The sequence below is a fragment of the Solanum lycopersicum genome, chromosome 7 (assembly GCF_036512215.1).
Source record: "Solanum lycopersicum chromosome 7, SLM_r2.1".
Classification (NCBI taxonomy): Eukaryota; Viridiplantae; Streptophyta; class Magnoliopsida; order Solanales; family Solanaceae; genus Solanum; species Solanum lycopersicum.
In genome coordinates, this window is record NC_090806.1 from 64,943,861 (window position 1) to 64,960,544 (window position 16,684).

The 16,684-nt window shown below is 30.9% G+C and overlaps 1 protein-coding gene across 2 annotated transcripts; it reads right to left on the minus strand.

Moving 5' to 3' along the window:
- Positions 1–117: 117 nt before the first annotated feature.
- On the minus strand, positions 118–7,737 carry LOC101268201 (uncharacterized). Of its 2 annotated transcripts, XM_004243302.5 has the most exons (8): positions 7,373–7,737; positions 5,090–5,230; positions 4,809–4,901; positions 4,543–4,669; positions 3,230–3,339; positions 2,391–2,471; positions 813–895; positions 118–713 (listed from the first exon to the last, which is right to left on the minus strand). In XM_004243302.5, the coding sequence occupies exons 1-8, from the start codon at positions 7,694–7,696 to the stop codon at positions 494–496; spliced, it is 1,179 nt and encodes a 392-aa protein (XP_004243350.2). In that variant the 5' UTR covers positions 7,697–7,737; the 3' UTR covers positions 118–493. The 2 variants fall into 2 exon arrangements, with proteins under 2 accessions (XP_004243350.2, XP_025887871.1); XM_026032086.2 differs by lacking the exons at positions 118–713; positions 813–895 and adding an exon at positions 1,154–1,622 and having other exon boundaries at positions 7,373–7,721.
- Between the last annotated feature and the right edge of the window lie 8,947 nt (positions 7,738–16,684).

Consider the following 16,684-nt stretch of genomic DNA (forward strand, 5'->3'; position numbering starts at 1 on the left):
CATCAATTCAATGTCATCCAACTAGACATTGATTCATTATGACATGCACTTTTATGTTATTAAAAAAAAATCAATAATTGAACTCTCTTGACTTAAGTGATATCATCAAGGATATAATTTATAAAATCTAAGAAATAATGTATGGCATTTTAAAAAAGTCTGTGCAACATGTGTTGAAAGTATGTACATAAAGACTTCAATGAAGAAGCAAAACTACAGAGAAACCAAAACATTGTGTTAAAAATTGGGAAAATTTGAAATTGTCCAAAATTATGTGGATCTATCTCGTACTTGTAATTCATATAATTCATATTACTGCTCTATGACAACATGTTAGTCCGATTGATGTTCTGCTGTATATATGTGGCCTGGTTTCTTGCCTTTGGCCTCACCATTTGTCTGTCAACAGTGAAATGTTTGTAAAGACGCGTTTTTTACCTCTAAAAATGCTGATATTAATCTGCCAGAAAGGTGAAACGACTGTTGCCCATTGTTAAAAGATGTCATGATTGTGTCTTTCTTTACGGGTGATGGACCTGCCCATGCGAAGACGTCGAGTTGTGAGTGCTTCGAACAAAACCTCCACTGCATCTTCAAGTGCTTTGGCTTGATTATCCAATCCATGGGAAACAAAATTTGGAAGGTCATGCAGCTCATCGAGGAGGCCTATGGCTGCAGCTGCTGTACATGTACGATCCCATGATGGTTGGGGTCTGCATTTGGCCAAAACGTTAGATATGACTCCGGAAAAGCCAAAGAGAAAGTAATAAAGATGAATGAGTCTGCTGCAGATTTGGGATCATGTATCCTACCTGAGTTTATGCATCAAGGATGCTCCTGTGTTCAGCGTTATGCAAGGAATCTCCTCCTCCCCCCACATCACCTTGTACCGATCCTAATCATTAAACATATCAGATCAATTGTTTGTCATTGAGAAATCGATTCACATTTCCCAAACTCAAATAAATCCTAACATCAATGCAACTTTGGCTACACAGGTGAAACTAAAGAAATACAAAAACAGCATACCCAGTGTAGTCCCACAAGTGTGGTCTAGGGAGGGTAGGATATACACAAACCTTATTACCCCTCCCTACCTTTGTAGGGTAGAGAGCTGTTTCTAATAGACCCTCAGCTCAAAAGAGGTGAAACTAAAGAAATATTGTGGATAATTCGTTGTAACAAGTTTTACTCACTTAAATCCAACTAAAAATCTTGTACTTCTTACACATGTGCCACTCTTTTGTACTTCTTATGACTTGGGAAGTACCTCCAAATAAGAGAATACAAATATGGAGCGGATAACAGCACTAGATGAATAACCTCTCCTACAACTGTCCATGCAATTTAGTCATTCTGAGAGAGATAATGAAGGGATGGGAGGACTTCGACAAAACATTCAACATATTTGCTTGGGAGGGGCGGTAGGATAAGATTGTGGTATCAGACTTTGGTTTTACACCATTAAGGTCAGAGCTAGAGATTTTTTCCATCTCAAGTGAGAAAAATGCAAGTGTGGCTAATGAAATTAGAGAGATGGTGTCCAGGGCATTTGAGGTATCCAGCTCCGAAGGCACATATGAGACTTGAGATTGTTCAAATGATAATAGATACTAACTTGCCTGCATCAAACAAAACAAGAAACAAGACAGGTGGATTTGGAAACGGAATGCTAGAAAGTTCACCATCAAATCATATATATATTCTCTTAAGAGGGAAGAGCCATCTTTAAAAACTAAGGATAAATAGAATACATATTTGCTGCTGTTATTTTGTCCAAGCAAGTTGATGAAGATGTCAATCATTTGCTCATTCACTGGACTACCAACCAGTGGAATCTCCTTTTAGCGATTTCGGGTGCCCTTTAAAGTATAAGTTCTATATAAATTAAAGAAACAAAAGTTCTGCCCTTTTGGCAGCTATGCAAGTCAATTATCTTATTATTTCTCGTATAGAGCTTCATTATTAAATTTAAGTGGTTCTAACATGCACAACTGCAATTGAAACAGTGCATATAACGTAATTAACTTTAAAGCAACTAAAGTAATCATAACAGTAGAGACAAAACTTTTTCAAATGTCCATCAAAAATGCTTTTTAAATGTCCTGTAATATAAGTACTACAATCTAATTGGTTCAACCTCAAGTTATTATATCATTCTTTTGCACCCAAGGTTTTCCAACCTTTTTATATAATATAACTAACTTTAAAGCAAGTGAAGTAATCACCACGGTTGAGGTGCGTGCAAGCTGACTCAGACACCACGGTTACTAAAAAACAAATCCTATCATTACCCCACCCCACCCGACAATGTTCATGGTAAAAAATTTTGTTAGTTAATGATCTGATTTGAATTTAAAAAATAAGAGTTACGTTGCGAGCTGAAATACCTTTAAACGGCTGAACATTGCACCCGAATTGCTCCACGTCCCATCAATTAGAATAAAATTCAAGGAATGGGCTCCATCTGCCTATATATTAGCAGCATAAAGAGTCAATATTCATACAATAGAAAATGAGAACCATCACATAAACAAAAGTTCACATGAATGATCACTTCCATGTGGTTTGAGAAGCAAAACTACAAGTCAAACTGCCATTATATGAAACTAATATTGGCAAGCACTTGTTCAAAAGAAACTGCATTGCACCATGAAGAACATTATCATCCTATATAATTAGGTACATTCCACGCAATTAAGTCTTTGTCATTGTACTTAATAGCATAGAGGTAAAAACCCCACATCTCCAACCATTAGGGAGGAAATTGATATGCAAAGGGATTTAAATGGGAAAGGACCCCTCTTGAGCTCCTAATTGTGTGTGTTTGTGGTGGGGCTTTGGGAGAGTGAAATTTACCATGGTTAACTCAAAGACTGGCACGAAAAACATAAAGACAGAATCTTTCATTTAAGGGAAGCCAAATAGTTGAGAAAAACAAGAAGCAAAATAGCTTATCCCTCTTTTTATTCTGAAGAGATAGAGAAGTAAACCAATTTACATATCTAAAGTTTCCTTGTGGGTAACTCCATCATATTCTACTAAGGCCTAAGGTATTGGGATGTCTTTTCACTTTTCCCAGTCTCGAAATCATTACCCTGAATTGCTTCCAGAGAAGAAAAGAATGAGAAAACAACTTGCTCTTTTGTTTCTACTTTTACTTCCCCACAATCATCTTGTCAATGACAACTTTAGCCATATTACCAAGTAAAAAGTTAGGATGGCGTACCATCTCAGGATGGTTTTCTACATTTGCAAAAGAAAGCCCAGCCATGCTATCCTTGACAGAATTTGTTGGTGCATTCTTGTTGGGATAAAGACACCAAACCTTGTCTTTTCCTGAAAATGATGTAAAATGCAAATCAAAAGGTAATCGCAGGTTCTAATAGAAAAGGTTGAACAGGATTCAATCAAGTAAAGCTTAACTTGTTTAAATAGATAAACAGGACACATAAAGATAACTTGGCTCCACATGCTATCCCTCTTTTCATGCTACATAGATGGTGCCAATTATAACTGATGCATTATACAACATCCAAAAACTTGTGATCATGAAAACTGGATAGAATAGTGATCATGCTCCCGTTACCATGAATATTCAAACATGATATCTAAAGTTCATTTTTTCCATTATCTAATGTTATTGAATGCATCATACATGATTATGCCGACAAGTCCATTAGTTAAATAAGATAGTTAATAACTGAATTGTCCTCTTTACTGTTGTCAAGATATTGTTAGGAAAAACTGAGAAACATGTTAACAATTAGGAGGCAGGAAGCTAACAAAAGTTTGGCAACATTTTCTACTAACGCAGACAATTCAAAGACACAGTGATCCAAGAATTTGACAATATCATGACTTGTGCATGTTAGAAACAGACCACCCACCCACTAATTTACTAGAAGTGATTAACATGCTTAATGGGGCAAAGGGCAGCCCGGCGCATTCACGCAGGGTCTGGGGAAGGGCTGCACCCCGAGGGGTGTGATATAGACAGCACACCCTAATGCAAACATTATTGGCTTTTTGCACGGCTTGAACCTGTGACCTATAGGTCACGCGGAGAAAACTTTTACCGTTGTTCCAAGGTTCCCCTTCTATTAGTTTGGCAAGACACCTCAATTCTGTCTTTAACCCTAGGATGCGAAACACATGCTTACACAGTCCAATTTGGTTAATTACATCTGTTGTTCTGATACTTGTTAGCTACATATTGTATGATATTTTTCTATTCATATTCAGCATTGGCATGATATGTTCTGGGGTAGACAGAGTCACATGTACAAAGGACACAACCCCTCACCCTCTTGCCCCAATCAGATAACAATTTTGTATCATTTTACCAACCACAGTAAGCTGTGCACTCCAAGATTCTATAAACAAGCGGCCTTTTCACATAAAAGACAAGCATCTACTTTAGGAATCATGTGAAGGTTATGAGCACTCTCGGACGTCTTCAATATTCATGCTAGGACATACTCTACAGCTATTTCTTCATGGTAGAGTGTTAAATTGGTGAATTTAAAAACAAATGAAAACCTGCAAGCTTGAGTGCATCCCACATCATATCCTCATGTTCAGTTATTCCATAAAGACACAAACTAGCAGCGTGGACACCAAATACTTGCCACAACAACTTCCCTGTGTTATTTTGTCGCAAAAAATCCTGCAAAGATGGAAAAAACACCAATTATGGATCATGTAGATTGAAAGAAGTGAGTGTAAAACATAAGGAAATGAAAGGTTTTAATGAAAAAAATGCAAAAGAAAAAAAAAAGATGAAGACAGATGGTAAAATTTTGTACCTTTGGGTGCATGTACAACCAAAACCGCATCCGATTCCAAAGAGGACATGTTATGAGTTTTGAGCACATACAATCGGCCGAGCAAAGCCAACACTTGAGAATTTAAAACAGAACCAAAACCAAATGCGATACCATCAAAACCTATTCGTATGTGAAAAGAAGTCAACTTTTCTAAGGGACAATCTGCAGATAACAGCAATTTTTCATGCTTTAATGCAGAAAAGATCCCACAAACAAATAAAAAATGTGAAACAACCCTGATTTGATGAGCAAATGTTTACCTTCTGACAAAGGTAACCCCTACTTCCAAGCACGCGACATGCAATTTGGCGAGCTGAAAAGAACTGGAGTTTCTGTTCAGAATCACCTAAAGATTGATATTTTGCTCTATGCTTTTTATCCTCTTGCACCTTGAAGTCACCCTAAAGATCAGATCACAGTTATGAGCTAATAAAGGGCAATTAGTTATTTTTTGATCAGTTAAAGCACGAGTAATTCTGAAAGAGGTTAACAAGCCTGAGGTAGAGATATAAAGTTCCTAATTAGGATTAGTTAATCGTTTTCAACTGAAATCACCAAAGTACATGTATTTACCATAACCTCCACTGCATTATATGTTTGATCTCTCTTTTCTTTTGCTCAAGAGGATTGACAAGTAAACGTTCCCCAGTTGAGAAGTGACTAAAAGTTGGTGTCATTCAAAAGTAACAAACTTAACTCCAAATTTGTTTTATCGTGTAATTTAATAATCTTATTCATTTTAGTAAATTCTTTTTTCGTTTTCAACCATCAGTTTAATTTACACATTGTTGTAATTTTAATCAACCCAAGAGTAAAGTCAAAATATAAATACAAAGAGAATCTTTCTCTTCATAAATATAAAAAACAAGAGATATTCCAAGGAAATACAAAATACAACATATTAGTATGGACATTATGTTGTCAAATAAAAATTTTTATTGAATAATTGTTGTAAAACGTACAATTGATAACGGAGCGCTATGGGATGGAAAAGTATTCTTTTTTTTAATGATGTGGTGTTTGGATATACAACTTGACTATCCCAATGGGGGTACCTGCTACTTCCCACCGGCATAAGTATCGTAGTTTTACCAAGGCTTAGACATATACTTTTTTGTTGTTGAGATGGAAAAAACTATCTAGTGATTTTTTCTCCCCGGAATATGATCCCTCGTCTCTTAAGTTTGCACCCACTTCATCGACCACTAGACCAAACCATCCAGTAAGGGATGAAAAAATACTTAATAAGGTGAGAGGCATGTTTTATAGGAAGACTGTGAAACTAACAATATTATATGGGAGTGAATGTAAGACTAGGGAATCCCAATATACAAAATATAAATGTTGTACCACTACGGATTATAAATGATCAAATCTGATAAGACAATTGAAATAGCAAATAGAGAGGATAAAGTGAGAGAAGAAAGCCTCTTAATGTAGACCTCCCGATGAACCGGTTTTCAGGTACGAAATTACAATGATTGTTAGTAATAGAAATGGGTGTGGTAGAAAAACTTACAAGAACAGAATTTGCCTAAAAAGATTTTAAAAAATACATAAGCAATGCAAACCTAATTAAGAACACAACATAACAAAAGCATAATATCTCTACAAGTGATACCAGTTTTAGTGAACAAATACACTAACACTCGTATATCTCTAGAGGGATAAACTTAGTTAACCATGTAGTATAAGAGCGTGATTTAGACAAACTAACCGCCTTAAAGGGAAATATTTACTAGTGAAAACAAACAGACATGAATAGAGTCCGATACCCAGAATAAAAAAGACCTGAATAAAGCATAATGGATTTAGATGAATCATATAGCCGACTCCAATCGATTCAGAATTGAGGAGTAACTAGTTGGTGCTGATTAATATTGTTTCAAAATACGAGAACAATCCTAGGATAAAGCATTAAAAAATCGTCAATATGAGTGGTAATCAAACCGACTCATCTACACCTCATCTTTGAAGCATGATAAGGAATCCCAAAAAAGATCGATTGAGACTGCATCCAGGGATTCCACAAAGATCTCTAAAATCTTGTCTAGGACAAGTGAGATCTTCAGTCTGCATGCTTGAGAGCTACTCAAACAAAAAAGAGTCTGGTTCAGTCCAAATTCAGGCCCGTCACACCCAACTAGAAAGGCTAAAATAGAAGAGGGAGTAAGAGAAAACATCTAAAACTTATTATTTTGTATCAAACAGTATAACTACTACTAGGGAAGCAGTTCTACAAAAGCATATAACTGTAAGTCCATTAGTGACATTCAGTGTTCCCCTGTTTCCTGTTTAGCATTACAACAACAAATTACCCACTGAAATCCACAAGTGAAGTCTAGCGCTATCTCGTAAAGATTAGAGAAGCATTGATGAAAAAAAAAATCATTGGCCCTAACTACTTGTTAAGAAGTAACTTGTCTTCAAATTAAACAACCCCTAAGCGTTTAAAAGTAGAATTACAGTTAATCTGAAACAAGAATGCAGAATGTACAAGGGAAACACAAATGGAAAAAAAAAAAAGGAATCAAATCTTTTACCGAAAGTTTGCCATGATTTCCACCAAAGACCATTTGGGCATCAACGTTTTTCTCCAACATATTCAAATCCTCAACAACCTGAGTAACCATGGAAGGTACAGTTGATGTAGTCCCCCAACCCCTCCATTCTTCAAGGCTAATTGCAGCTTCTCCATTGCTTACAACTACTTTCTGGGATTCTCTTGAAGAAGAATGATCTGCAGCCATTGTTGTGGAGAAGGGTTTTGAGGAGTCCATTGAAGTAACTGTGTTGTTGCAGAATTGTTGAAGAGGAAAATGGAAGGAGCTAATGAAGCTCAAGGGTCTTGTTGCAAAAATCAGCATTGTATTCTTCAATTTTCATCAAATCTAAGCCCAATTTTGTTATACATTCTCTCAAAAAATCTCATATGTATCATTTTAAGCCCATTGGGCTAGATGGATATGCTAACAATTAGCCCAAAGGAAAATTGTAAAATTTTCATGGAAAATCTACCATATTAAACAAACATTTCTACCGTATTTACTAATTCTCCGTATAGTTTGAAATAGTTTCATATTATCTCACTAATTAATAATGAGAAAATTGAATGAAATTGTAAACTATTAATCCAAATTAAATTTTATAACTCTAGTTTGTTTTATTTGCAATTCGCAATAAACATCCATTTTTTTTGTCATATGATTGGGTATTCAATAAGCCATTTTCGGTATACAATTAGTCATTTTATACATCTCAGTATAAAATGTATGAAATGTGTTTGTGTTTGTATAAAACGAAAGAAAAGTGTACACGGAAATACAAATATAGATATTCGTCATATACACTTATGATTATACAAATATAGATTTTACTATACAAATTACAATGTATAAATGATTTTATGTAAAGCTGAGCATTAGTATAAAATTAGATGTATCTAGCTAATTATACAAATCAAAAGCTCCATAGCAAATATTAAATTTGCTATGAAGCATAATTATGCAAACTATAGTTATAACTAGGAGTGGCAAACGAGTGAGTTGAGTCGATCAAAAAATGAGTTAAATAAAAATGTAAGTTACCCAACTCAACTCATATTTTAGATGGGTAAAAACAAGTTACCTAATGAATAATATGAGTAATCATATTTAATCATATTATATTAGAAATCTTGTTAAAAACTTTAAAACAAAAAATGATAATTTATCACTTCACTTCACCCTTACCAGCACCCCTACCCCCACTCCTCACTCCCTACCAGCCCCCCTCACCCTCCACACCCCCATCCAAAAAAAGAACTAATGATTTTTTTGAAAAAAAATTATCAACCCACCTCCTACCAGTCCCCCTCCCCCTACCAACCCCTATCCCAAATTATAAATGTAAAAAAACAGTTTCAAAAAAAAACTTTCTTACTATCTAACCCTTTATCACTTTTTTTTGTTTGTTTGTTTTTACCCATTCATCCATTTAACTATCCATTTTAAAATGGTTAGTATTGATATTACTCATTTTTTATCTATCTTTAAATGAGTTGGATACCCAATTCATTTAAAAGGATAATATGAATGGATACCCATATTATTTACCCATTTTGTCACCTTAACTATAGCATACAAATATGATTTTTATGTTTGCTATATGTGAAAGTTGCTACTTAATAATTATATACACAATTTCAAGTCAAATATATCTACATACATGTATTTTTGCTATTTGATACACTAAATTAGGTAGAGAGACGAGCAAGAAAGGAGAGCGAGGACTGATATAAAAGAGAGACGAGTAAGAGAATTAGATACATGAGAATCTATTTGAATACAGTTTATTTTTAAAAAAAAATTATATCTAACTTTGAACCATGTTACATAATATTATTAACTAATATGAATATTAATAGTTGTACAATAATATTTTTTCCAATTCATAGCAATTAAAGTATAATGTTTTGATAAAGTGGATCTTTTTTGGAAAGATTAAAAAACATGGCAAATTATTATTGTTGCAAACTAAAGAAATAAATTGGGCTAAATCATATCCATCTAACAAGCCCAATGAGCTTCTAAGGCCCAAAATACCATGGAGTATCTAAAATGAAATTTGATTTTAGACTTTAGATTCAATAAAATTTCATATATCATTAAAAAAAAAAAGTCAAACTCAACTTGTCGCTTTTTCAAAATAACAATTCTTTAATTTTGAGGTATTCTCTTATTTAATTTATTTCATCATATATTAGACCACTTCTATAACATGCATTAAAATAAACTTTTGAAATAGGAGATAAAATGGATTCTATTTATAAATGGAAATCAATGTAGCGTTTTCTTTGTTCCATTATTTAATTTATTTCATCTATTTCTTATTGAGTAGTAAATTGAAAACGATAATAAGGGGTGGAATATACTATGGTTAATGTACAAGAAAAATGTAATAAATGGAGTATAGAGTATAAATTTGGGTTTGAGATGTTAAATGTTATAGAAAATCAAATGTAATGATATAGCTTGATAATATTATTATAAAAAATGTTATATACACAATTTTTACAAAACTAAAATTATCTCTTTTAAGTTTACGGATTCATTCATATGTCACAAACTTATTTAAATTTTTATATCCTAACAAAAAAAATCACATGTCATTTTATTTACTTTCAACGTAATCCATACATACAAGACGAACTCTATCATAAACAAGACTTTATTCTATTTAAATATGAATAAAGTTTGTCTATACCTTACTTTCTCTATGCATTAAATATTTATTATTGCAATTTAAAAGAACTTTAATTATGATAATATAAAAACCATAATTAAGATTTTCTAGAACTATCGAGAAACCAGAAACTAAACTATTTGGCACATGATGTACATTTTTACAAACAAAAGAATAAACTAATTTATTTGAAATTCATGAAATGAAATTAGAAAACAAGTTTTGAACACCTATCTAATATTGATATTCAACTCAAAGTTGAATTTTAAAATTTCATGACCAATACTGAGTTTGAAATTAAAAAATTATTTCATAAAAACACTTCCAATAGATTCTTCAAAAGTAATCTTTTTTTTTAAAAAAAAAAAATTATTCAAGGCTTGGTTAATTTGCCCTCGGTGATCAAAAGGGTTGAAGAACCAACAGGAGCACTACAAGTGGTCAATAAATGGCCAGAATCAACTGTCCATAAGTCAATAATCATTTAATTAATAGATTAATAATTATAATCAAACCAATTATAGTCAATGGAAAATATCCTTTTTTTAAAAAATTAATTCCATGAAATATCAAATATTATCTTATTGTATATTGAAATCATAATTTAATACAATAAATAATTCAAACAATAATATTTTCTTCCGTCGGTCAGATTACTTATTCCATCTCCTTGATCCTTTAATTAATTCACACAATTATATCTTATTTAATTTCAAAGTATTCTAGAGGATTTTATTTTATATTTTAAAAACAACATGGAACTAAAGAATTATATACTTAACAATATGTACAAAGTATGTCACTATCAAGCCAAGTTACAAATTTTGTACAAACCACTACTGTATATAACATGTTAAATTGTACCTTACTAAATAAGTCCCTCTAGTCTTAATAGCTATCACTCACTTTGCCATGTCAGTTGGTGTTAAAATGTCACGACGAAGCCTGACATGAAGTGTTTAAAATGAATAAAATCTAATTAAAGTGTCAAAGTGAAAATTACTGTCAAATCTAGAAGGCCACCGACAATTTAAGCCCATATAAAAAATAATAATATTTTATTATATAATGTTCATATTTTTCAAAAATAGACGAAGGGGTCAAGAACTTCAATACTAATTTGTGGTGAAGAATGCTAATGTAAAAAGAAATTATGACAAATTCAATTTCATTAATTCTTACACAAAAAAGGTATAAATTTAATATTTCGAAAAAATTATTATCACTCATAAATAATAAAATATACTACTTATAAGATATATCTAGAAGGGCGTTACGTTAATTTTAGTGTAGTCTATTATTTTAGAAAAATTAAATAAAAATAGGCCACGTATCTCTAATTTTAAGAAACTTCTTACGTTTGTTGATTTTTCTTTCTTTATAATACGAACAATTTTTTACACGTCTGGTCCTTTTTTTCCATATTAATCAATTTTCGAAAATGTTGTCACATTACTGAAAATAAGCAAATATTCTTCTGTTTTGTGCGTAAGCTAAAGTATTTGATACTGCTAAGAATAAATTTTCCATTTTTATCCCTTTGAACATTGCCGAAAATCGAGGTTTGATGAGTTTTTCTTTTTCGAAATTTGCAGTCGCTACAATTTTTGTCACGATTTTTGTCATTTTGGGTGAAAACTCTTTAGTGAGGACTCTGTGCGCACTGAATAAATTGATAGTCTCATTTAAAAAAAAAAAGTAAAAATTTTTGAATAAATTTCAAACTGCTATTTATAAGTTGAAAATAACTTTTGTTACTATTCAAAATTATTTATTTATTTTACCAAACTTTGATCAAACACCTTTATTTTATTTTCTTTATAACATAAGATCTTTGTTTAATTTTTTTTTTTAAATAATTCAAGAGTTTAGCTATACATGTTTAAAACTATGATATATTAATTGACTTGATTTTGACAGTACAAAAAAAATAACAATCACCTAATCTCTTTTTCCATATTTGTGTACTAAATATATTGTTTTTATACTAGTGACAATGATATTAGTATGTCATTATTGGTGCAAGTCCAAATAAGGTGAAATATGAGAAATGTCAAAAGGTGAAATCAATTAGCTCATTATGACATCAACTATCATTTATTTTTAAGATTTGAACTTGAAATTTATAATTAAGGGTGAAAATAGCTTTATTATGACTGCATCATAATTCAAATTAAAGGACATAACAATTTTATTATGACTGTATCATACTCCGTATTAATTAGTACTTAAATATTCCGTATTGAATGGCGAAATAATTTCATTATGACTGCATTATAATCTGTATTGATTAGTACTTAAATGTTAGTACGAACATGAATTATTTTGATGGTACGTGAATTGTGAATTGTTTTAATGTATAAAAATTACAAAAAGTCTAGTGAATTACTGGCAAAAAGGTTTAAGAATTACTTTAATTATGTTACATATTTATAATCATCAAGTATGGCAATCTATTCATATTATTTTTGATCCCCGCCGCAATGAAAATAATTTTTAGCGATGATAAATATTGACATTATTAAAAAATATTAAAATCATCTTCGACATTAGTAGAACTAATATCACAAAAAACTTTAAAGAACATATACACAGAATGCTAATTGCTGCTAAAAATACAATCTTTAGTCGTCACTAATGATCATTTTTGAGATAGTGATCTGTGTGTTATAAAGTCAAAAAATCTAAATATGTAACACGACGTACGTTTTACACTAATGTTATTATTTTCTGTTTAAACCTATTCCAGTCAATTCTATTCTATTGTATCTAATTATGACTTTTAATTAAGAAAATTTGTGATTTGTGGACTAATTGTTATGACAATTATACATGGGAATCTCCTGTCCCTAATAAGTTAATCTTGTTTCCATTTTAGCAGCCTATGAAAAGGCATGCATGGTTTGGTGGCCGCCACTCACAAATTCGAAAAATTAACTTGTAAATAATTATATAAGTTTATCAGTATAATTCAAGTATACACAATATCTAACACATTGATGATATATGTGTATATTATTTAATATAAGTATATACTATATGCATCTTTTGTAGATTAGATAACCCAAAAAACATTGTTAATACATAATTTTTCCTTTGAAAAATTTGAACTCGACGGTTAGAAGTTCTATTCACACATTTCATTTGATTTACTATTTTCAAAATCTATTAAATTATACTCTTTTATGTAGATTTTTCGACATATATCTAAGAACTTTGACGCTTTAAGCCTGTTTGCAAGACACACTTATATTAAGTTAAAATATCTAATGGATATCGAATAAGTTTTAATATCAAATCAACGATTGAAAACATATTTAAATTTTTATTTATATATTAAGTTGTCTTACACATTAGATCCACCAACCCTGCCTTTGAATTAGTTGGTTTGATTCCCAAATTCACACAAACTTTTTTTGTCTCACCATTGACAAGCATGTTTAGGCTGACACATTAAGCAGGAAGAATATTATCAGACAAAATATAATTAATAGAAGTATTAAATATTCTTAATCACTGAAAATTTTAATTTCGTCAATGATTCGTCATGAGAAGAAATTGTTTATCTGTATTAAAGAAAAGATATAATAAATATATTTAAGGGTAACAACATCCCTTTGTCTCATGAGAAATCTTCTTTTTTTTTTAAAGTTTATCCGAAAAACTAATATCACCTTATTATAATTTTATTAAAATAATTTATAATTATACAAATTTGTATGAATTGTTTTACCACTATTTTAGAAGTCATCATTTTTTAAAAAAATTAAACCATATAAAATGAGTAAGTGAGTTCTATCTATTTTTCTGCGGCAACATGTACTCTAAACTCGGCAATAATAATTTTTTCCATAATATTCTAGAACTCTAAACGGATCATTTTTTACTTTGATCCCTATTTTGTGTCAATATTTATATTTTTGTTCTTCATAACAGATATTTTTTTTTACATAAATCTCATAGTATAAAAATCTAAATTACATTCTATCCCTACTCTTTTTTAATTAATAAAAATTTCTCAAAATTATTGTTATCCAGATACATAGCAAGGAACACGGATATATAAAATATGATACATAAAAACAAAATTATTTACACTTTTAAAGGAAAGAAAATATAAAATTAATGTGAGTTCCCCAAATTACGGTAATTTAGTTAAATTCAATCTCTCTCAAATCTTAAAAGATTCAATCAAATCAAAATTCAAATTTTCTTCTCTCAAATCTCTTCCAAATCTGCCCAAATTCAATACAAAATTTATTTTTTCTTCTCTCAGTTCTATTTTAAATCCGTCTAGTTTCAAAAATTTCAAATTTTCTTCTTTCAATTCTCACCCAAATTAATAGATTGAAAAAAGTCAAAAACAATAGCTGATTTTATCGGATGCGTATCTATAAATTTGGATAATTAATACATGGGTGAATCAACTAATTTTTTTTCATTGTTAATTGTGCTCTCGTGTTATAATATCCGGGCTCCTCTTTGAACGCTTGTGCAAAGATATCAAATTTCTCATATATTAGTAGCACAATATTTGAAAGGAAAATATGAAAGAAATATTTTAAAATTCAAGCAAGATGTGAATTTTGCAGTGGGAGAGGCAACATCGCTTGATTTTGCCTACTTGTTGGACAACTGAGTGGGTTAAAAATATATGATATCTTCTTTTTGCAAATTTTCTTCGGGTAATAGCCCTGAGCAGTCCATATTGGTACTATGAAATTATTCATGTGTATCTGTTACACATTGAAACAACATATAAAATGGTTGAAGAGATACATAACTTTGATGGATACATATTTGTGTGGTTATTGCTATGTATCAGATATATTTAGTATAAATTTAAATTGAAGTATCATGTCTAAAAAATTAGTGCATGATTTATTAGTATTTATGTATCTTATTTTATTTGATAAATATTACATTTTATAAAAAGAAACATGATACATATAATTATTCTAGATAACATTTTTTTTGTGTAGGATACATAAAACAGTAGTGATCACTTGATACATATAATGATATACGTAATAAAGTTTGTAAAACTGTTGAATTTGGTAGATAATATGTATCATGCACCTGTCAAATAGACGGGTGGATTATAGAGCTAGGGTAGGGGCAAATCGAAGGCCCATCGGGATTGGGCATGGACGAGCCTCGACTGGGCCAGCATTGATGAAAAAAGAAAAACTTCCCCCATCGCATCATTAACCGGTGTAGGATTTAAGGTTTGTGTATCAACTGTATTTATTAAGATTGATACATTATTGTTTGGTAATTGTTATGTATCAGATATATTTAATATGAATTTGAATTTACATATCATGTCAAAAAATTAGTGCATGATATATTATTATCTATGTATCTTATTTTGTTTGAGAAAATACTATATTTTATTTTATTTTAAAAATATTATACATGTAATTGTTTTAAATAACGTATTTTTTTGGTGTGTGATACATAACACAAAGTTTATTTATCAAGTACCTTTGTATTGAATATGATAAACACATCAAAGATTCAACAACACTAGAGTTATGTATCAATACCTTAAATATGAAAATGATATGTTGCATAAAACAAAAGCAATTGTAGCAGTGATTTAGTAGACCAGTGATAACAATAAAAAAAGACTAATTTAAGAATAGAAAAAGCGAGACACATTGATAGTAAGCCCAAAAAACTAAAAGATCGAGCCAACATAATGAAGTGTATCAAGATCGCAATTAGAAATTTCTGAAATCATTTCGAATGCACTCCAAGATAAACTGTGGATTAACAAGGATTTTCCACCTCTCTTCCGTAAATAGTCCGAGAGTAAAAGATTCATTAATTTTTTTAAGATAAAAAATAAAAAATTGAAGTGGATGAAAGAAATCTAACTCTTGAATAACTTGAAATCTTTTATTGGAAAGAGAATTTTTTTTTGAAATTCAATAATAGATTAATGAAAGTAACTGTAGAGAGATTTGTGGAGTGAAAAAAGGAAGTAATATCATGGTTAAGAAATTCAAATTAATGTATCTGAAAAAAAAAATGATGAGAGAAAAAAAGAAACTGTTGATATTTATTGAAATGGTAGGAAAATAAGAAAATATGTTAAGGAATGATGTGTAGTTAGATATTTTTTTCATTTTTTTAGGTCATAAGTTCATATTATTTTCATATCTTAATATTTTATAATTAAATATGACTTTAGTTTTGGAAGAACTTATTTTTTAAGGATAAATTCAATCGTTAAATAATTTTTTTTACGACAAAGGGAAATCCACAATCGCTACTCTGCCCTTTGGGTGCAGACAGGGTAAAACATCGCTCCTATGCAATATAACTTGCAAACCACATATGAGAGGTAACCCGCACTAGCCAATCTTGTGAGACGAGCTCGTCCCAGAAAGCAAATCCCTTACTTTTGCTGGCAAGGGTTTCAAACTTGAGACCTCCAACATGGAAGTCCTAAGCTCAAAACACTGGGCTACCCAAAATAATTCAATCGTTAAATAACTAAAATTAAAGATCATCCCATTCGAAAGAAAAGAGTACAATTTTATAAATCTAAACTATAACTAAGCAAATTTTGACCTTTAGAAAAGTAATAATAATAACCCAAGAATTCTAATTTTTGGCCCTCA

Excerpts from the sequence above, each read along its gene's own strand:
- LOC101268201 (XM_004243302.5), bottom strand. The coding sequence starts at position 7,696 with ATGCTGATTTTTGCAACAAGACCCTTGAGCTTCATTAGCTCCTTCCAT. Across the intron at positions 4,670-4,808 it reads GGTTGTACATGCACCCAAAG|GATTTTTTGCGACAAAATAA; the intron begins GTACAAAATTTT and ends CCATCTTTGCAG. Across the intron at positions 714-812 it reads TCCTTGATGCATAAACTCAG|ACCCCAACCATCATGGGATC; the intron begins GTAGGATACATG and ends GGCCAAATGCAG.